Source organism: Mastigoproctus giganteus, chromosome 10, assembly GCF_048544385.1.
Source record: "Mastigoproctus giganteus isolate SK-2022 chromosome 10, ASM4854438v1, whole genome shotgun sequence".
NCBI lineage: Eukaryota > Metazoa > Arthropoda > Arachnida > Uropygi > Thelyphonidae > Mastigoproctus > Mastigoproctus giganteus.
In genome coordinates, this window is record NC_143584.1 from 33,816,241 (window position 1) to 33,838,581 (window position 22,341).

The window sequence follows — 22,341 nt, forward strand, 5'->3', positions numbered from 1 at the left end:
GAAGTCCCCATGGACTGGAGATGTGCACATATATCTCAAATTCACAAAGGGGGGTACAAAGGGTGACACAAATAATTATAGACCTGTTAATTTAACTTCTGATCTGGGGAAAATAATGGAGTCACTGGTTAAAGAGGTGATACAGGATCACCTAGACAAGACAGCAGTAATAGCTCAGACATAGCATGAGTTTGATAAGAGGAAGTCTTGTCTGTCCAATTTGATTGGATACTACAATGTGGTCACAAAGGAACTGGATGCAAAAAATAATTTTGATATCATATACTTGGATTTCAGGAAAGCTTTTGCATATGGAAGACTGCTGTACAAATTGGAGAACTTTGGCATTAAGGGCAAGTTACTGCAATGGATAAAGGAATGGTTTAATGGGAGACGGCAGAGAGTGGTAATAAATGGACACTGCTCTACGTGGACTAATGTTATTAGCAAAGTCCCCCAGGGCTCTGTGCTGGGCCCATTGTTGTTTTGTGTATTTATTGATGATATCAATGAAGGTATATCAGGCTTAATGTCAAAGTTTGCAGATGATACAAAGGTTGGCAGGGTGGTTAATGACAGTAAAGACAGTATGCTACTGCAACAGGATCTAGAAAAGTTAGGCAGATGCACTAAGAAGTGGCAACTGAAGTTTAACATTGATAAATGCAAAATACTTTATATGGGTTAGCAGTAACCCAAGAGAAAATTACCAACTGTGTGGTACTACACTCGGGGAGGTGGAGAATGAAAACGACTTGGGGATGGTAATTATGCAGTCAGATATGAAGTTCTCTGAACAGTGCAGACAGCCTGCCAGAGCAGGTTAGCATTAGTTTTAGCATTAGTAGAGGCATTTGATGCAAGAAAGCAAGCTTATACAGCATCAGCCAAAAAAAAAAAAAAAAAAACCCACTTTCACTTCACCCCTCTGTTCGTTCAAAATACCTGTCCAGCTGAGCGTTCAACTTATTTAGGCTATCAACTTCCACGACAAGGGATGGAATTCTGTTCCACCAACCAACCAACCACTCGTTGGCTAAAGGCAAATTTCCGCACGTCTATCCTACATCTGTCTTTCCTCAATTTGAATTTATGCCCTCTCAGGTGATTATTCTGAGCGAGAGGAAGAATCCCATCAGCATTGAGCATGCTCAAACCATTCAAGGCCTTATACTCCTCTATCAGATCACCTCGCTGGTGCCTAGTCTCCAGATACTGTAATTTGCAAAACTTAAGCCTTTCTTCATAAGAGCACCCCTTTGTTCCATTCACTAATCTTGTTGCCCTTCTCTGTACCCGTTCCAGCAGCTCTACATCCTTCTTCAAATGAGGCCTCCAGACCTGTATACAGTACTCTAGGTGTGGCCTGACCATTGCCTTATACAAGGGAATAATCACCTCCTTATCCCTGCTAGAAAAATTCCTATTTATCATTGACAATACACTATGAGCTACTCTTGCAGCCCGTCTGCACTGCTCAGAGAACTTCATATCTGCCTGCACAACCACCCCCAGGTCCCTTTCATTCTCTACCACTGTCAGTGTAGTACCACAGAGTTGATACGTTGCTCTGGGGTTGCTGTTTCCCATGTGTAGTACTTTACATTTGTCAATGTTAAACTTCATTTGCCACCTCTCAGCCCATCTGCTCAACCTTTCCAGATCCTGTTGCAGCAGCATAGTGTCAGTAGTGTCCTTGACAACCCTGCCTACCTTTGTATCGTCCGCAAACTTCGACATTAAGCTCGATATACGCTCATCAATATTCATTTATGAATACAGAAACACCCCTTTTATGAACACCCCTTTATCCACAGCAGCAATTTGCCTCCAATGCCACACTGCTCCAATTTGTGCAGCAGTCTTCCATGTGCAACAGTATCAAAAGCCTTTCTAAGATCCAAGTATATAATATCAAAGTTATTCCCTGCATCCAGTTCCTTTGTGACTGCATCATAGTATCCAATCAAATTGGTCAGGCATGACTTCCCCTTAACAAAACCATGCTGTGTCCGAGCTATAGCTGAAGTCTTGTCTAAATGATCCTGCAGTGCTTCTTTAACTAGTGCCTCCATTAATTTTCCTGGAACAGAAGTTAAACTCACAGGTCTATAATATTTGTGTCAGCCTTTGATCCTCCTTTGTGAATTGGGGTGACATTTGCACATCTCTAGTCTGTGGGTACCTCCCCCGAGTCCAAGGAAGCTCTCATAATTATGGCTAAGGGTTTGCTTACTTCCTTTGCTGCCTCCTTTAATATAACTGGATAGATCCCATCCACCCCGGGTGCCTTTCTTGTGTTTATCTTCAACAATTTCTCCTCCACTTTACCCTCAGTTATTACAAGATTCTCTAGCTTACTGCTAGAGTTGAATACACCTCTGGCTTTCCCCTCGCTAAATAACTCCTCATGTGTGAATGTCGATGCAAAATATTCATTTAGTTTGTTAGCTACCTGAGCAGGATCATCAACAGTTAACCCATCGATATCAAGTGGACCAATCTGATTCATCCCCTTCCTTCTAGAGTTTACATAGATAAAGAACTCTTTGCTGTTTTTCTTTGCATCCCTTGCCAAGGATTTCTCGTAATCTGCCTTCGCCTGCCTAACCTCCTTTGTAACTTGGTTACAGATCAACTTGTATCTATCATAGGCTTCTGTGTCATGTGTTAATTTGTATGTATCCCATGCATGTTTCTTCACTACCACATGCCTCATCAGTTCATCTGACATTCATTTAGGCCGAAACCTTGAACAATATTTCTTAGTTGGTATGTAAAGCCTAGTAGCTTCCAAGATAAGTTCTTTGAATGCTTCCCATTTTGCATTTGCTGTTGGTAACATCATCAGTTGGTCCCACTGTATAGAATTTAAATACTGTCTCAGTCCGTCATAGTCACCTTTACGAAAGCAATAACCCTTCCCTTTACCCCTAATGGTAGTTACCTCTTTGAGTAAATCCCACTTCAGCACACTGTGATCACTGCCACCTAGTGGTTCATTTATCTGCAGATTCTTAATGCATGAAGAATCACTGCTGATAATCAAATCAAGAGTATTACTCCCTCTAGTTGCCTCCTGAACATGCTGATGTAGAAAACAATCATCCAATAAATCCACAAAAGCCTTACTAGTGTGTGAGTGACCAGCCCCCAAATTCCAGTCAATATCTGGGAAATTAAAATCCCCCATTATAAGACTCTGAATTACTGGCCCACTCTATTTCCCTGTACAGTTTCTTATTATACTCATCAGAGTCATTAGGCCTATAGCATACTCCTACTCTCAATTTTGATCTCCCAATGCTTATGTCACACCAAACTGACTCGACACTGCACTGTCCAGCGATGTCCACTGGCTTCACTTCCTTGGATTTATGTATTTCTTAACTAATGGCATAACCCCTCCTCCCTTCCTATCCAGTCTAACCTTTCTGTAGACATTGTACTCCCCAAATTCCAGTTCTGCATTCCTTATATCTGTGTGACACCACGTCTCTGATATCCCAACAATATCTGCTTTGATGTTTTGAGCAATACCTCAAATTCATCAAATTTATTTACTAAACTCCTAGCATTGGTGTACACGCAAGTATACATGCACCTATTTCTATTCTTAGCTACCCTAACACAACCCATGTGTTTACTTGTAACACAATGATTCCCGGCAGTCTCTGAAATATTCTGCATCTTGTGTTTCAGGCTTCTGCTCATTCCAATAGAAGCAGTGCAAGAATCTCTTTCACCTCTGCCAGTGGCTACTGTTAATCTATTCGTCTTTGTCTCCCCCCAAGCTAGCAGTTTTCCGACCCACCTAACCTTTCTATTTAAGTATCTATTTAGTTTCTATTTAAGTATGCACCCTTTCTATTTAAGTGTATCCCATCCCTGTAGAAGCAATCTCTCCTGTTAACAAGTACAGTCTAGGCTGAAAAAAATTCTACCCCTTGAGCCTTGTACAATCTTTCCAGGGCCGAATTGATCGACAAGGCTCTCATCATATACTCCCTCCTATCGTGTCTGGGCAGAATTGCAGGCACTTTCAAATTCAACCCTATTTCACGGCTTTTTTTCAACAGTGACCTGTACTTGTTAAGCAATTCTGCCATGGAGTTTTTGCTAGCAGAGACAAGGAGGTGATTATCCCTTTTTATAAGGCAATGGTCAGGCCACACCTTGAATACTGTAATGTCTGGATGCCTCTTTTAGGAATAATTTAGAGTTGCTAGATGGAGTACAGAGAAGGGCAACAAGATTGGTGAGAGGAACAAAGGGGTGTGCTTATGAAGGGCGTAAGTTCTGCAAGTTGCAGCATCTGGTGACCAGGCACCTGCGAGGTGATCTGATCGAGGTGTATAAGGCCTTGAATGGTTTGAGCAGGGTCAGTGCTGACGGGATACTTCCGCTTGCTCAGATATTGTTCCTCCTCAGAGCAACTATTTTCCATAGCAGATATCTCTGCCACATCAACAAACACAATTTCAAACTTCATGCATAAACAGAGTGTTGCCCCCAATATGCTGAAAGCGAAGCTAGCACATCAAAACTACTTTTATTGCTTTTATCCAGTTTTATTTACCCATTGTCAAGTCAGTTGTTGCAAGAACTCTTACAATATGCTTATACTCAATGTTCACTGCCTTTTTTTTCTAGACAGCAACAATTTCAGCAGCAAATTCTGATTCAAAATTGTATGTCATATGGTAAGTTTCTGAGACTTGTTCATCTAAATCTTGTCCAGTCAACCAGATCAATATCAAATTCAAATAAAATTAGTAGTTTTTTTTTTCTGAAAATCTCAGTGACATGATTGTCAAACAGCTAATGGGATGCAGTGTAGAAAAATGCAAACAAGCATCTGCAAGTAATAAAATCACAGCTAGGAAAAAGTTGATTCCTGTTCTACATTGAAAGTATTGGACAAATCAGAGTTGAGTATCCCAAATTGTAGATATAACGGTAAAGACAGATTAGAATAAATGAATTCTTTTACGCTACTGTAACAGTGTGAAAAATGTAATCTCCTAAAAAATCCTGATAAATTATTGGTCTGATCTTGATGTTCGAACATTGGTAAAATTCCAAAAACTTTTGGAAAGGCAATTGTTGGGTGTAGACCAGTGATCCCCAATGCATTGCCCGTGGCACCCACCAAGGCATTTTTAGGTATCCATGGGGGAGAAGCCATGATCAGTAATGAAAACTGTAATGTGAGTAGGGAACAAACAAGATTATAAACTTGCATGGTGCATCAGTGCAATTCACATGCTAAGGCACATAAGTGTTTGTAAGCAGTAGTTTACTTCCTGGTAGTATGCTAGTATCATGTAATATGCGCTACGCTGCTAGTGAGGTATACCAGTTACTAGTAAGCTTGCAAGAACACTGCATGGGATATGGGCTGTACTACCACATCATGATGTTGCTGTTTCCTGTTCTACCTTGAAAGTATTGGACAAATCAGAGTTGAGTATCCCAAATTGTAGATATAACGGTAAAGACAGATTGGAATAAATGAATTCTTTTACAGTACTGTAACAGTGAAAAATGTAATCTCCTAAAAAATGCTGATAAATTATTGGTCTGATCTTGATGTTCGAACATTGGTAAAATTGGAAAGTCAATTGTTTGGTGTAGACCAGTAATCCCCAAGGCATTTTTAGGTATCCATGGGGGAGAAGCCATGATCAATAATGAAAACTGTAATGTGAGTAGGGAACAAACAAGATAATAAACTTGCATGGTGCATCAGTGCAATTCACATGCTAAGGCACATAAGTGTTTGTAAGCAGTAGTTTACTTCCTGGTAGTATGCTAGTATCATGTAATATGTGCTACGCTGCTAGTGAGGTATACCGCTTACCAGTTACTAGTAAGCTTGCAAGAACACTGCAGGCTGTGTGGGATATGGGCTGTACTACCACATCATGATGTTGCTGTTTTCTGTTGCACTTTATGGTTTATTATACTTGCAATTCTCTATACTAATTGTGCTACTATTTGCCCCATATTAAATGGTGTCAGCCACTCTTTCTCAGAAATTCTCAACTGTGCCCATACACACAAAAGGTTGGGGACCACTGGTGTAGATGAACTAATGGTTCCGTTTAGGGAACATCCCAATCTAAAGTAATATATGCCAAATAAATCTCATAACTTAGATTACAGAATTTTCATCTTATGTTATGCAACAGGGTTAGTGTAAAGTTTTAAGATGTACTGGTAAAAACAATTCCCAGGTTGTTGAAGACAAGAGTAAGTATAAACATTCTGATACATCTTCTCACAGCACTAATACCATATACAAATTAGTCAGTACATTTTGTTAACTGATTTTACTCCCTGCAATTTTGAAAAAATTGCCTTTAAAGGAATTTTAACATCAGACATGGTCAAAGGCCACCAGATACTAGATTGCAATAATAAATAAGTAGATATGTAGGGGAGCTTCCCCAAGATTCATTCTTACTATGTGATTGCATGAACGAATGTGCGTTAACTCTTTCAGCAGTGAGTAGCCCCCCCCCCCCAGCAAATTTTTGTAGCCCAGCAACTCAGTGGAGTGAGTTTTTTTGTAGTACAGTGTATTTTGAATTTTGTTTAATTGAAACTTTTATACATAATTGCTTTAAAATATTAATGTTCTTATTTTGACCTTATTACCCAATACTTTAATAAAATTGTCAAAAGTAAAATTGAAATTTAATGACTGCAGGAATGTCAAAATGCAGCTTGACTTAATTTCAGCTGTTGTCTGGAGCTGAACACAAGTGTCTGGAGCTCATGGTTTCATCCAGAAATATGTTAAGAACTAAAATAGTACAAAATTGGCAATTCCTAACAGTTTGTTATCCACTTATATGAGGCGCATTCAAGTTATAAGGTCTCCAAATTTATTTGTTATAAAAGTTCACAAGATACAGACATGTAACTTGCCACACTTTTAAACATGGGCTCCTAGAAGCTGTACACATTTTTCACACCTATTCTCTCAAGCTGTGAAGGCTGTAGCTGTTTGTCAGCTTGATAATCTTCTGCTTTGAAGAGCATCCGTCATTGTTGGGAACAACCAAAAGTCACTAGTTGCAAGGGCAGACAAATATGGAGGTGGGATAACCTCAATGTTTTTTTTTTTTTTTTTTAAATTTTGCACATTTCCAGAACAATAGAATGAAGCATTGTCCTGATGGAAATGAACATGATTCCATCTGTGTGGATATTTTTTCTGAAGTGCCGGGAGGAACTTTTTCTTCATATGAGTTTCCTGTCACTGTAGTGCCCTTGGGTACACAATGTGTAATGGTTATTCCATCAATATCGCATGCAGAAAACAGCAACCATCATTTTTCTCTGCACTTACTTCAACATGGAACTTTTTTTTGGGCAGTGGTGAATCAGTGTGCTTCCATTGGGCAAACTGATATTTCGTTTCTGGATTGAAGAGCGGATGTCTCATCCATCATGATAGTCATTATAGATAAAAAAGATCACTGCATCATCTTTAGTGGACATTGCTTTACACAGGTTGATACAGTTGTCTTTTTGTGTGTCTTCTTGATGAGTGAAGAATGCCATTTTAAGTATTATAAACATAGTACAGTATACTATGTTTATCATGAAATATAGGGTTTGTGAACACCGGTTTGCAAATTCCCAGGGATTTGCAAAAGTGTTCCAGGGGGTTTGCAATAAAAATTCTGTAATTGTCTGCTTAGATATACATGGGTATATTTTTGCAAACTACAAAATCATTTAATGTTAATTTATGTGGTTCAGTTCAAAATTTATATTTAGTTGTGGTTTGGGTGATAAATCCTTACATAGTGAGCATGCACAACAGGATGTTAGTGGGAGAGATATGTATCGCATCGTTTGGCTATGGTAAAAGAGTTATAAAAATTTATAACTAATAATAAACAAAGATAGAATAAAGTAAAATAAAATTAAATATAAAATAAAGAATTGCCAGTGAAAGAAACCACATTTCCCATAATTCCTCATAATTAGTTTACTATCTTTGGTAAAAGATTGAGTTAAATAAATGTTTTCCTTAATTTTTTTTCATTCTCAAAGATCATTGTTATGTATAGGTACTTAATAATAATATTATATTACTATGCAATATCACTTATAAAAACATAGTACTGGAAATATTTTATAATAAAACTTCAGAACTATTATACGATTTCAGAGAATATAGGATTAGTAGTTTGCGATAAAAATATGTTGAAAAGAGGTTCACAAGTGAAAAAAGGTTGGGAACTGCTGCTGTATATGGTAATCTTTTAAAAGCTAAGGCTGAATTGTCTGTGCATCGAATGGATATTGAAAAATTTAAAAGTTCAGATGGATGGTTCCAGAAATTTAAGACTTGTCATGGTATGTCTTTCAAAAAAGTGTGGCGAAAATACAGCCATGGACACAGTGTCGTAGCTAGGGGAGGGTGGGTGGGGGACTCCGGGTGACACTTTTTTGGGGTGACACTTTTCACGTGAGACAATTTTATTTTTATTTATTTATATATTTTTTTATTTTAGAATGTTGGAATTAAAGTTTTACTTCAAAAGTAAACAGTGTTTTAATTTATTTCTCTGTGCGTCATTTTGACTTTTTATAGTATTTTTGGTGTATATTGAGAGAGGCGGCAAACTCAGGGACCTCCCCAGGTGACAAAAGCTCTAGCTACAGTACAGCATGGACATCGATGCAACAAATGAATGGAAGGAAAATCAGTTAAGAAAAACTACAGAAAAATGCTATTAAACAAAATTGTGCTGTCTCGAAAGCAAAATTCAATGCAAAATCGACATCTGACAGGCAATGTGTTTCATCATGAAATGAAGTTGGTAAAAAAGTGATTGCCAACTGCTTCAAACATTGTGGATTTACCACCTTGAGTGATTCAATGTGTGAAAGTTTTGCATGCTTCCTCAATTAATTGCGAAGAACAGTCTGATAATAGGGAAGAATTATTTGAGTGTGTGCATCATCACCTAAACTTACAGGAAAACTTCAAGCTTCAAAGATTACGCAGAAGTGGATATGGGCATTGAATATTTCAAGATATGCACAAATGAAGAGGAACTCATTACAGAAGTTAATGGAAATTTCTGAAATTTGTGGTGGTGAAGATGAGGAACCTACTGTGGTTGAAGAAGTTTCAGTGAAAGATGCTCATCAAGGATTAGAACTAGTACCTAGATTTTTTTTTTTTTTCAAGTGCAGCCTAACTGTGAAAGTGAAATAGCTGCTATCATGCACCTTCATAATTCTCTTTTAAAACATGCTCTACCATTGAAACAGTGTGTTTTGACAGATTATTTAAAGCATGAAACAATTCTCTTGTTAGGTCTTGATAGGTATATAGCCTATGTAGTGAAATTTACAATCTCATAATTTTCTTGTTTAATACTAGTACATATTATAAATAAATTGTACTATGTTGTGTTAGTAGCATTACATTAAATTTTCAAGCTTTTACTTGTTTTGTTGCTGATGTTATGAATGATCAATATAACTCCCTTCTGATATAACGATCGTTTTTCTCATTCCCCTACAAGGTTGTTATATAGAGCTTCAATTGTATAAAGAATATGTCTGTATACAAAAATCTGTGTGCAGTAGAGAAAAATGGATGTAATTTTTGAACTTGGCATATAAAAGAACACACAATCAGTCAGATACCAAAACCACTCTGTCTATGTGTTCTTAACTATTCTCCAAAAAATTAACAAATGGGCAAACTCATCCTTAAAACATCCCTACAAATTTTGAAATAGTTCTGTTTCACATCTTTCATTGCCATTATAATTTTACAAGTATATTGTTTATTCAGAGCTGTTTATAATTGTGTCCACTGCAAATACATTTTTATTTATTTTTATTTTTTTTTTTTCACGATTTGAAATCAGTTTTCATGATAAAGAATTATCTAAAATGACTCAAATAAATTTTCTGTTTTAGTCATTTGGCATATCAGATGTGCATTTTGTAAACTGGTCATCTACGTTTTCATGCTCACCAGAACTTTTTTTTGCTCCTGAAACAGAGGATGAAATTCGGCAGGTAAGTTTGATTTTAGAGTTTACATATATTTTGATTCTAAATTTTGTTTAGTGGAAAGATAAAAATATGAAGTAGTTATAATGTGCTGTTTCTATCAGAAATATTGTAAATATAAGAGGAGGGTGACTTGACAGTAAATTGCTTTTGCATTAAGTTCTTGCATTATACAGGGTGTCTCAAAAATACACGGCATAACTTCAGGAATGAGTTCCTCATATGTAGACAATAAAAATATTTTATATCAACATAGTTCCGGAAATACTTGGTTTCCGAGTTATTAACCGGAATATCTTATCTCCTGCAGGTGATTTCCTTCATCACAAAGTACTGACAGAATCTGGTGGTTTTCCTTTCCGACCATGTACTCAAATCAGGAGCAAGCGGATATGTATGGTTTGGTGGATGGCAGTGCTCTGGGGGCTCGTCGTTTCTACCACAAAAGGTTCCCAAAACAAAGATGTCCAGATAGGAAAACGTTAGAAGGTATCCATCGCCGCCTTTGTGAACATGGGGCCTTTACACCTCGTGCTGCCAATAGAGGACAACCAAGATCTACGACTCCTGAAACAGAGGAGGAGGTTTTGGATGTTGTGCATGCCAATCCTGGAATCAGCATATGCAGAATAGCAATGCAACTGGCTGTTCAACGTTCAACTATTTGGAGAGTGTTGTGATAACACCAACTGTACCCTTACTATCTGCAACAGGTACAGGCCTTGTCACCAGCAGATTACCCTGCACGAGTAATGTTCTGCCAGTGGTTCTTGCAGCAGTGTGGTACAACTCACTTTCCTGCCTTAGTGATATTCACAGATGAAGCACAGTTCACACGAGACAAAATCCAAAACTTTCACAATCAGCATGTATGGGCTGAGGAAAATCCACATGCAATTCTTCCATCACATCACCCACAGCGGTTCAGCCGCAACATCTGGGCGGTTGTTTTTGGTGATAAGTTATTTGGGCCCCATGTACTTCCAAACAAACTCACAGGGCAGGCATACAGAAACTTTCTGGAAAACAACATGCCTGATTTCTTGGACAACACGCCACTGATCATTCGTCAACAAGCACACTTCATGCACGATGGCGCTCCCGCGCATTTCAGCCATCTAGCCCACAATTACCTGAATCGAAGGTTTCCTGGTCGGTGGATAGGTAGAGGTGGACCAACTGCCTGGCCTCCACGCTCAACTGATTTAAACCCACTAGATTTCTTCTTGTGGGGCCATTTAAAGTCATTGGTGTATTCAACTCCAGTAGCTGATGTGGAAACTCTCTGCAATTGAATTGTGGCAGGTTGTGAGACAATACAAAACATGCCAGGAATTTGTCATCGTCTTTGCGAGTTCATGAGATGTTGATGTGAGGCATGTATTCAGGCAGAAGGTGGACATTTTGAACAATTACTATAAGGTGATGTGAACTTAATAAAAAATCAACATTTTACAATCTAGGAATGTTAAGAAACAAATCTGGCACTTGTATCACTGATTGTAGTTGTCCTCTAATCTATTTTGGTTCCCAACAGCAAACTTTGCAGTATCATTTAAGCTGCATAAATAATGTAATAATCTTAATTCTCATGGCAGAACACTTGCCTTTGCAAGTTGCCCTGATATTGTACTATCTTCAAACAGCTTTCCCAGTTGACCATTTGTTTAAAAGATGAGACTGTTATGACAGCCTGTTTCAGGTTTATCTTATTAGCTAGCAGGTGGTCTCTAGAGACAGCATACAAGTGGTTGTAAAGTTGTTCAACATCAGCTACGATGCAGTATGCGAAATCAGTTTTCAAAGTTGTAATATAGGTAAAGTTTTGAAAGCAGTGCAATGGTTAACATTAATTCTCAAGCAGAATGAGTTAACAAAGGTTAACTCATTCTGCTTGAGAATTAAGACAATTGTATTATCTATTCAGCTTAAATCCTTTTGGATGCAAAATGGGAAAAAAAAAATGGAAGGACAAGATGATCATTATATATGTTGACAGACATAAATAAATTCAGTTGTTGGTGTTTAATATTTATATTAAATATCAAGAGTGGGAACTAGAATACTTTTTTTGTAATGATAAAAGAAAAATGTTGTTGTTTGATTTGCAGTGCTTTCGTAGCTATACCCAAAAAGGGAAATTTAGAAAGGCACTTTAACGCACTCCATAATAAATACCAATCGCATTTTCTGCCTAATAGTGACCTTAGAAAAAAAATAAATTGAAAGAACTTAAATCCAGATTATTCGCACAACAAAATTTCTTCGTGACATCTAATTTACAATCTAAAGCAGTAACTGTAGCATCCTTTAAAGTGAGTAGTTTCTTGCAAAAAAATGCAAACCATTTTCTCATGATCAATTCATCAAACACGCATTTTTAGAGCAAAAATAAAATTAAAAGTGCTTTTCAAGATTTGCAATTATCTCGAAATATTGTGATGCGACACATCGAAAAAATGAGTAAAAATGTAAGCGAACACTTGCGTGCTCATATTACTAATTGCGTGTCCTTTTCTTGACAACTGGATGAATCTACAGGCATCAGTGATACAGCTCAATTACTCATTTTTATTCTTATGGTTTTTGATGATTCTGCCACTAGAGAAGAACTGCTGGGTATCATTTCGTTAAAAGAAAGAACTAGAGGTCTTGATATATTTAACGCATTCAAAAAATTTTATTGAAAAAATTAAATTACCACTATTTAAGCTCGTACGAATAACAACAGATGGAACTAAAGCAATGATGGGGAATCTTAACGGATTCATCGCATTGTACCAAAAGGATGATGAATTCCCAGATTTTTTGAGTTACCACTGTATCATCCACCAAGTGTTAGCCAGCAAAAGATTAAATACTAAAAGTTGTGGACATAGCTTTCAAAATTATGAATTCCATCAGAGGACAATCTCTTCAAAGGAGACTTTTCAAAATGCACCTCGATAAAAATGAACCAGATCTGATATTACCCACAGAGGTGGCTGAATCATAGTAAGTTTCTACAGATTTCAAAATTTGCTGAATGAAATTAAAAATTTGTTTATCAAAGGGGAGATGATTATCAGTAACTACAAGATACCGAGTGGTTGTGTGATCTGGCCTTTTTTCGGCAGATTTTACTAGTAAATTAAGTGATCTGAATTTGGAATTACAAGGAAAAAATAAAAATGTGGATGACATGATTAGTAGTATTTCTGCATATAAATATCAATTTTTAGCAATGGCCAAGGATCTCAAAGAAAAAATATTTGATCATTTTGCAAATATGCAAGATCATTTGCAAAAATATCCTGTTTTTGAATTTAATTGTGAGAAATATGTTTCTGAAATTGAGAAAGTTGTGGATGATTTTGAAACCAGATTTAGTGATTTTAAAACAATTGAAGACATTGTTCAATATACTGTATTTCTTATATATTTAATGTCGACTTAGATGCGAAACAAACTGCAAAAAAAAAAATCGCTGACATTTTTCACACAGAGAAAATATTACTTGAAAATGAAATTAAAACATTGCGAAATGATATCATCCTAAAATCCAGGTCTCGGCAAACATATTTCCAAAGACTTTTGGAAATATGTTTGCCGAGAAAAGTACTGTAAAAAATGCAGTGAACTTTTAAATTCCTGTTTTGGTTCCACGTATCTGTGTGAATCGGCCTTTTCATATTTGAAACAAAAGAAGATGAAGGATCGCTCTACTCTTACAGACTTGCCTAAAGAAGATTCTTTACAGTTGGCCTTATCACAGTATATCCCCGATTTGGAAAGCTTAGCAGATGATATTATTATTATTAAAATCAGTTTGTTTCCCAAGAAACCTTGGGTCACCCCGGGACGGCTCTGTGCCAGAAGGGTGTGAATATTTACAGACTAAGGTGCGAGGAACACATGTACAATAAACAAGAGTACATGCATGCTCGACCTGAGAAATATACAAAGTATATAACTGCACGAAGACAAAAAGTCTTTGTCAAATACAAATAGGCAAGTTAAAAAAAAACAGTCAGTCATGTCCAGGAGCAAGTGAGTATCATAGATTCATTATGTAGTAGCAGTTCTTGAGGATTTCCTTCCTGTAGACAAACTTCACATAAATTAAAAATTTAAATACGTATGAATTTAAAACAAGAATTGTATTTAATTTTAAAATTTATAAACGACATTTTTCAATATGTGTTGATTAACCTTTTTAACTATATGCAATGAAATTCTTGAGATGGTAGATCGCATCACATTTTGAAGAAAAAAAAGATTTTTTTTCCGTTATGTTCTTTGCCAGTGCCTATATGTAAACATGTTTATTCTTCGACAATGTTGATACTGTTGAAGATGTCAAATAAAACTTTTTACACACTTTATTTTTTGTACCACTTTCTAACTTACAAATAATTTCGACTTTTTCGAAAATCTAGAGACACTTTCTTTTGTTAGAGGACATGTTTCCAAAGGAAGGGTTCATTTCTAACTGATGTTTCAAATGACAGTAAAGTGATCTGCATACAAAGTTCTTAGAAGTCTCGAAATAAATTCTTTGAAGTCGTGCTGCTAATCCGATGTGGGTGTATCATTGGATGTATGTTAACCAGATCTACAACTTATCATTGGATGTGTGTTAACCAGATCTACAGTAACCAAGTATTGGGTGTAGTTATATACAAACAAGGTATGATTAAAAAGTTCAGATACCAACTTTGCATTTTGAAATTGTGGCACAGCAGTGGGTTGCAACTTGTCTCAATGGTTACGCAAATCATCTAGTTATAGTAACATGTGAACAACCAGTTTATTTGCAGTCAGTCTGAATTATTGCATATTGAATAGATGTTTTACATGTTTCGCCATATTTTAAATTTAATGATTTTGCAGAGCAGTTAGTTTATGGGAAATTTGTTTCAAATTAGAGAAAAGCAACAGAAACCCATGAAATGTTAGAAACGGTTTTCAGAGAAGATGGTGTATGCTATTCAAAGACTTTTCAGTAGTTTGAAAAGTTTAAAGAGGACCACTTGTTCATCAAAAATCCTAACTCTAGCTGTCCATCAAATTCAAAAACTGATTCAATCACTCATGTTCATGATCTGATATTTTTCTTCTTATTATTATTTATTTATTATACTAGGCATATACCCTGCCATATCATACAATACCGTGCTTATAAACATAGATACACAAATCCACTTGTACATAAATACATGTATTTAAAACACAGATCCAGTTATTCCACTCCAGTAAAAGATGCTCAGGAACAGAAGTAACTGAAGTTGCTAACAAATTGGTATTTCTTATGGGATCAGTCAATTTTAATACAAGATTTGGAGTGGTAACTCATTTCAGCCAATTTTATACCTTACATCCTTAATGATCACAGAGACTGGCTGGTTCTCATGTCAGGATCCTTGGCAATGTACTCCTGCTAACCATCATTTTATTTCTTCCATCGTTATTGGTGATGAATCTTGGATGTATAACCATAACCCAGAAACAACGGCCCAGCCCTCTTGATAAAAAAAAAAAAAGAGCCTTCAATTGCACCCTAGTTAGCACAAAAGTCCTCTTTGTTCAAGGAAGTAGTTAAGTTGTATTGCATATTGGAAGGCACCTGAATTTTTCTTTGTTTTCAAATATTAAAATTTGTATTTTGTAATGTTTTTTTAGATAAAGTAAATCTTAATATATGTTTTTAATTATTTATTTTGCATGTGTTCTAGTTCCTTTTGCTATGGATTGAAATCCAGAAATCCTTTGGTCCCACACTTTCTGGATAAAGAGTTCGGTACCTTATTATCACATCATGTTTATTATGTAAAAACAATAACAAATCCTTCAAAAACAACTCTTGTAAGACTAATTATTTATAGAACAAATGAAAGAGTAAAAGCAAGTAAGCTTGAACTAGAAATAAAAATAATTCAAAACTTTGTAGCATTAGCACCTGTCAGGTCCAGTGCTACTCTCAAAAAAAAAAAAAAAAATATTTGCAAGAATGATTCAACACCTAATAGGGTCTCACTGGCAATTACTCTGTGAGGTGTAAAAATTCACTTCAAAAACTATTGCAGTAGAAGTGTGTATATTTAGGAAGGTAGGACAAGTTTCAGGTTTTAGTGATAAACTAACAATGTAGGATTGATATTTATGAGTAGAACCTCAGAGATCCAGTTCCGTCATTGCCAGGGCTACTTTTTTAATTGTGATATGTTGTGAATTCTTTTGAGCTGACTTCAAAACTGAACTTTTTAAACATTTCTTAAAATTTAATATTTCTAATGTAGATTAGTCATATTTTAGTTTAGTAAATTGTCTTTGGAATTTCATAGTTGTATATAAAGGTTTAGTATTGGAATATGTCTCAGCCATCCTTTCTTTTTCTAATAATTTACAGATTCTTTGCTTTGCTCGAGAAAACAAAAAAAATATAAGAGTAGTTGGAAATGGACATTCACCATCTGATATTGCTTGCACTGATGATTTTATGATCAGTTTACAAAATTTTAAAGAGGTCTTACAGGTATGTATTGCATTCTAAAACATAACTTCAGAGATATCAGTAATTAATATGTAAACACAGTGGGTGAGAAATAGTTTTTTTTATTATTATTATTATTATACAGAATTTTTTATACATCTGTATGGGAGGGTGGGGAGAAAGAGACAATGAGTCATTAATTTACAGACTGCCCCCTTTTGGATAAGGTTTAAGAGAGGTTTTGGAGGCACCACCCGAATATGGGAACAATATAACTTGGTAGGTTGGATTTATGATTTTTACAGAGTCAGTAGCTTTTAGAATAGTAATATCAAGAGTGAAAGAGAGAGAACTTCGTTTTTTTGATGTAGAGGAATCAGTATTTGTGATAGGCTTACACTAAGACAGGTTAGAAATGTGTACTACAACAGCCAAGCATCACTCTGATCTTCTCTCGCATCATGTGATTCTTCCTCTTCAGAAAAAAGGATTCTACTTTGAAACAACTGTTTTTATGCAGAATGGAGCTCCTCTGCACATTGGTCAGGACATCTTCAACGCATCGAATAAAGACCACACCATTTCCTGTCCCTTTAGGAACATTTGGCCACCTCGATTTCCAAACCTCAGTCCTTGTGACTTATGGGGATGGATATGTCCTTGATACTAGCATATATCACGAGCATATCCCATCTCTAGCTTATTTGAACAAAAGCATCATAAGGCATGTCACTAGTAGTGATATGCTTTGCGTAACAGTTGACTATGCTTACTGTGCTTCCAGCATGTAGTGAACACAAATGATCAATATATCGAAAATACTGAAAACATCTCAATCTTCATACATATCAGTTGCACAGAGAGCCAATTCCACATGGTGGTAGTTTTTGGAACTTTTTTTTTTGTACTTACATTTCTACATGTGTTGGATAGCGTAACATATATGGAAATAACTAATTCTAATAACAGATTAAAAAACACGCTGCACTCCATGTAAATTTTTATAGTCAAAAAATTACTGAGTTTATTGAAACTAGATGGAAAAGAAGACTTTACAAAAAAAGCATTCCAATAACCCAACCACATTTATAGACCAATTTTGGCAATGTTTTAAAATCCTTATGGATATTGTTCTCAAGTCTAGAGAAAGGAAAGAAGGATTAAGGCAATTTTAAGAACTAGTTACACCAATTGCCAAACCATGTTTAAATTTAAGAAATTATGTGAAGTAAAACCCTGTATTCTTTTAATTATGTGTTAATTACGAAATTGTTATTGCCAAGTGTAGAAGGATAAATTGATATTAAGAGATAGTTGCAACAAATGCTGCACTATTTTTATTTTGAATTGAAGAAATTAAATGAATTAGATATGAACATTAGTTGCAAAAGACACTCCTATTTTTTGATTAAAACAAATTGTGTAGATTGGATGGAAATTGTTTGTTATTTTTAATTAATGATATAAATTAGATAAAAACACTGTCAAGATTGCAAACACAACTGTTAGTAGCTACTCGTGTAGTTAAAGATCTAGTTATGTAGAATACTGCACTGTTTATTTGAATTTTTAATGAAAAAAGAAACCAGAACTCTGTAACTGAATATTCACTTTGTTTTTGGGTAAGTTATAAATGGATATTATGAAACAAATACTAAAGGGTTGGTTACATTAATGTTACACAATTTTCATTTTAAATAAAATTATCGAAGCAGAAGAAAAAACTTCGAGGTGTGGCAATAAAGTTCCCTGACTGATGCTGTTGCAATCGTCTTTAATGAGTTTGAAAATAAACAAAATTGGTATGTTGTAGTTCAAACTTGCTCCAACAGATAGTAGTACAGCAGGCCCTCATTATAACATGGTTCGTTTTATGCTGATTCACTATAACGCTGTTCTTATATCACCTGTATGTGACTATAACGCTCTTTTACAGATTGCATTTTTGGCATATTTAACGAAATCGTTTCATTTGATGGAGTCGATAGCTTGAAAATGAATAGCAAAACAGCGTTAAAACGTTTCCCACTCTAATTTAATTGCAGTACAGTGACTTGTTACGTAGTTCCGAGATCAACATTTTAAAAAATGATCAAGTATATTGCTTGTAATATTTGCATTATATGCATTTATCTGAAGTCTAGTCATCACTCAGTACAGTATTAGACAGCGTGCGTAATGGACAGTTTACTCAAACATTTTATCATAATTAATGCAACCAACGCAGATACATTTTCGAATAGTTAATAATGGCAGATAAGAATGAAAAAGCAATGTCTGGACGCAGTACGAAGACTAAATGTAAGAAAAAGACTGAATTTGAAAATTAAATTAGAAGTTTTGAAGCGAATCGATTCCGGGCAACTACAAGCCAATGTGTGCCATAATTTACAACTGGCAAGTTTAACTGTAAGAACAATTATAAAAAATAAAGAATTAATTTTAGCAGCAGGAAAGACTGCTGTTCCACTGCAAGCAACTAGGGCTAGGCCGGCTATTAGGATCGAAATGGAGAGACTTTAACTAATTTTATTGAAGATAATATCCAATGTGGAATTCAGTTTAGTTAAATATGATAAAAGAGAAAGAGAGAGAAGCCTATATGATGATCTGAAGAAAACTCACCCAAAAAAAAAAAAAAAATGTGGAACCATTTAGTAAGGGCTAGTTGAATAGATTTAACTAGTAAGGGCTAGTTGAATAGATTTAAATTCCAGGGAGAAGCCGCAAGTGCAGATCAAGGAGCCGAAACTTTAAAAAAAGAACTTGTTAAAATTATTGAAGAGGGGTATTGTGTGTTATACTTCTCAACAAGTTTTTAACATAGATGAAGCAGGACTTTTGTGGAAACGAATGCCTAAAAGAAGTTTCACATCGAAAGAAAAAAAAAAAACATGCCAGGTTTCAAAGCGGGGAAGGATTGGTTGACTTTACTGTTGGGTGGTAACGCTGCGGGGGATTTAAAATTAAAACCCCTTTTAGTTTATTTGGAAGAGGGCCAAAGTTCAACCCAAAATCGACACATTTTTCATGATTAAATTCATGATTTTAAGTTTAATTTTGGTACGTAAGTAATTACCACATAATTATATATGTATGCAATGCAGAATATTTTATATGTACAAATATTTGAATATTAAATATTTTGACCGACATCTGTGCATCTTTTCACTACCGTTTATTAATGATTAGGAAATATCCTATGGCACCGACCGCAACTCACAAATACATATGTTACCTTATGGGAATGCAACGCTCACTTAGCGCTCTGTTTTTCTGGAATGAATTATTAGTGTTAAGTAGGGGTCATCTGTACAGATATTGTCCAGTAGTCTGGTAGGTTGCAAGTAACAACCAGTTTTGTTAGTAGCATTAATGTTCTGTGTCACAATTTTGCAATAGAGCAATGAATGAATAACAAATTTTGCTTTAAATGGGAAAAATCTGCAAGAGAAATGTATGAAATGTTGAAAACTGTTTATGGTGATGAAACATAGTCGTACTAGTGTGTTTGAATGGTATAAGTGATTCAAAGGCACGGGGATGTTCGTGATGACTCAAGAAGTGGGCGTCCATCAACCCCTTGAAATGAGGAGAGAATTGCAAAATTTGGGAAATTGTGGAAAGAGATTGTCATTTGATCCTCAGGATGATGGCTGATGATTGAATATAAGATGATTCATAAAATTTTGCAAGAAGATTTGGGAAAAGGAAGGTCTGTGCAAAATTTCTCCCACACAACCTCACGACTAGAAGCAATGAACAGTGTCATCATGCAGACTTGTCAGGCCAATCCTAATTTCCTCGACTGTATTGTCACTGGAGATGGGTTGGATTTTTCAGTATGACCTACAGACAAAGCATCTGAGCATACAGTGGACTTCAAAATCATGATCAAGGCCCAGAAAGTTTTGTTTACAGAAGTCTGGGATCAAGATGATGCTGATCGTGTTTTTCAACAGAGGTCATGATTCACAAGGAATTTGTACCTGAAGAGGATAGAGTCAATGCTGTGTACAGGTATTACAAAAATTATTGAAGTGTGTTTCCTTGGTAGGGCTGCAATTTCAAGAGAAAGACTGTTCTTGTTGTTACATGAAATTGCCCCCACCCACTGGTCTTGGCGCATTATAACCTTAGTTGCTAATGTGCCAATAAAACCAAACCAAAGCCCCCATCCATTCCACACTTTTTGTGAAGACAAAACATGTCATTGCACAGATCAACCATCCACCCTACTCTCTTGATCACCAGCAGACTTCTTCCTCTTTCCCAAAGCTGCTGTTGAAGGCAAGAGATTTCAGGACATTGAGCATATAAAGAAAATGTAACTGCCAAACTGAACATCATCTCTTTGAATACCTTCGCTGACTCTTTTCAGAAACTTTTAGAACAGTGTAATAAGTGCATTCATTCAGGCGGTAAATATTTCAAATAAAAATAAAACTATTTTTGATATCCTTCACTTTGTGTTCTTTTTATTGTTCCAGTCTGGGAGATTTTTTTTGCCATACCTCATAAATAAAGTATAGAGTTGATCATTATCACCATCTGTGTGGTAGTATATGTTTTAACCTTTTCCGTAATGAGTTTCTTGACTGTGCATGGACTTGAGTTTTTTGCTAGTAGTGGACTCTGCAGAGAAAGTTCCTTCGTGAAATTTTAAAAATGTGTAAATATTAAAACTCTGTGCATAAATTTATACCTAAATCATTTAAAAAATTAATTGCTCTTATATTGATTAGAGTGAAATTATTTCAAAAAATCATGTCAGAATTTTTTTTTAAAAAATTGTAGAGAGATTTTAAAAGAACATTAAGAATTCATAAAAATTTCATCATTGCTTTTTGTTGTAATGCTATCTTCCATATCTATTCATGTATCATTTGATTGTTTCATTAACGCCTAGATCTGAATTCCATAAAATTTCCAATTTTATATCAGCCAGGATCAAATAACATCTCATTTCCTCCAATTTTAAATATATTTTTGTGCTGCTGTCTATTATAAACTGTGTCCACAATTACATAAAAACACAGCTAAGAGATGGACGGCAACACTTACCAGAAGATTTGTAATGTTCTGAATATTAATAGTGGCAAATAATGCAAGAAAGCAAGTTTATACAGCATCAGCCTGGAAAAATAAAAAAATCCTATTTCACTTCTCCATCCCCTCCAGTAGTTTATCTCGTTCCTCCTTGAATTTATTCCAACCATCCACTGCCACAACAGCAGATGGAAGCCTGTTCCAGCAATCAATCACCCATTGGCTGAAGACAAACTTCCACATATCTATTCTGCAGCTGTCCTTCCTATGTGCATAGTCTGAGCAAGGGGAATAATCCCATCAGCACTGGGTTTTCTCAAGCCACTGAAAGCCTTAAACACCTTTAAGATCACCTCACGGGTGCTCCAGACGCTGCAATTTGCAGAACTTTTTGTTGCCCTTCTCTGTACCCTTTCCGACAGCTCTAAATCCTTCATAAAATGAGGCCTCCAGACCTGTATGCAGTACTCAAGGTGTGTCCTGCCCATTGCCTTGTACAGTGGGTAATCACCTCCTTATCCCTGCTAGCAAAGTTCCTGTACATCATTGACAAAAGCCATGAGTTGTCCTGGCAATCTGTCTGCATTGCTCAGAAAACTTCATATCTGACTGCACAGTTACCCCGGGCCCTTTTCATTTTCCACTACACTAAGTATAGTACCACTGCTACCCATGTGCAGTACTCTGCATTTGTCAAATACCTTCATTACTGTCATTAACCTCGTCCCCCTCCTGCTGCCAAACTTTTTATTAGCCTGATA

The 22,341-nt window shown here is 35.9% G+C and overlaps 1 protein-coding gene across 1 annotated transcript in view; it reads left to right on the forward strand.

Moving 5' to 3' along the window:
• Window positions 1-22,341, forward strand: part of LOC150078962 (L-gulonolactone oxidase-like) — a 116,489-nt gene that overhangs the window by 5,229 nt on the left and 88,919 nt on the right. The window contains exons 2-3 of the mRNA XM_090382578.1: window positions 9,964-10,065; window positions 16,448-16,573. Of these exons, the coding sequence (XP_090238704.1) occupies window positions 9,964-10,065; window positions 16,448-16,573 (228 nt within the window). The remainder of the gene's footprint in view (window positions 1-9,963; window positions 10,066-16,447; window positions 16,574-22,341) is intronic.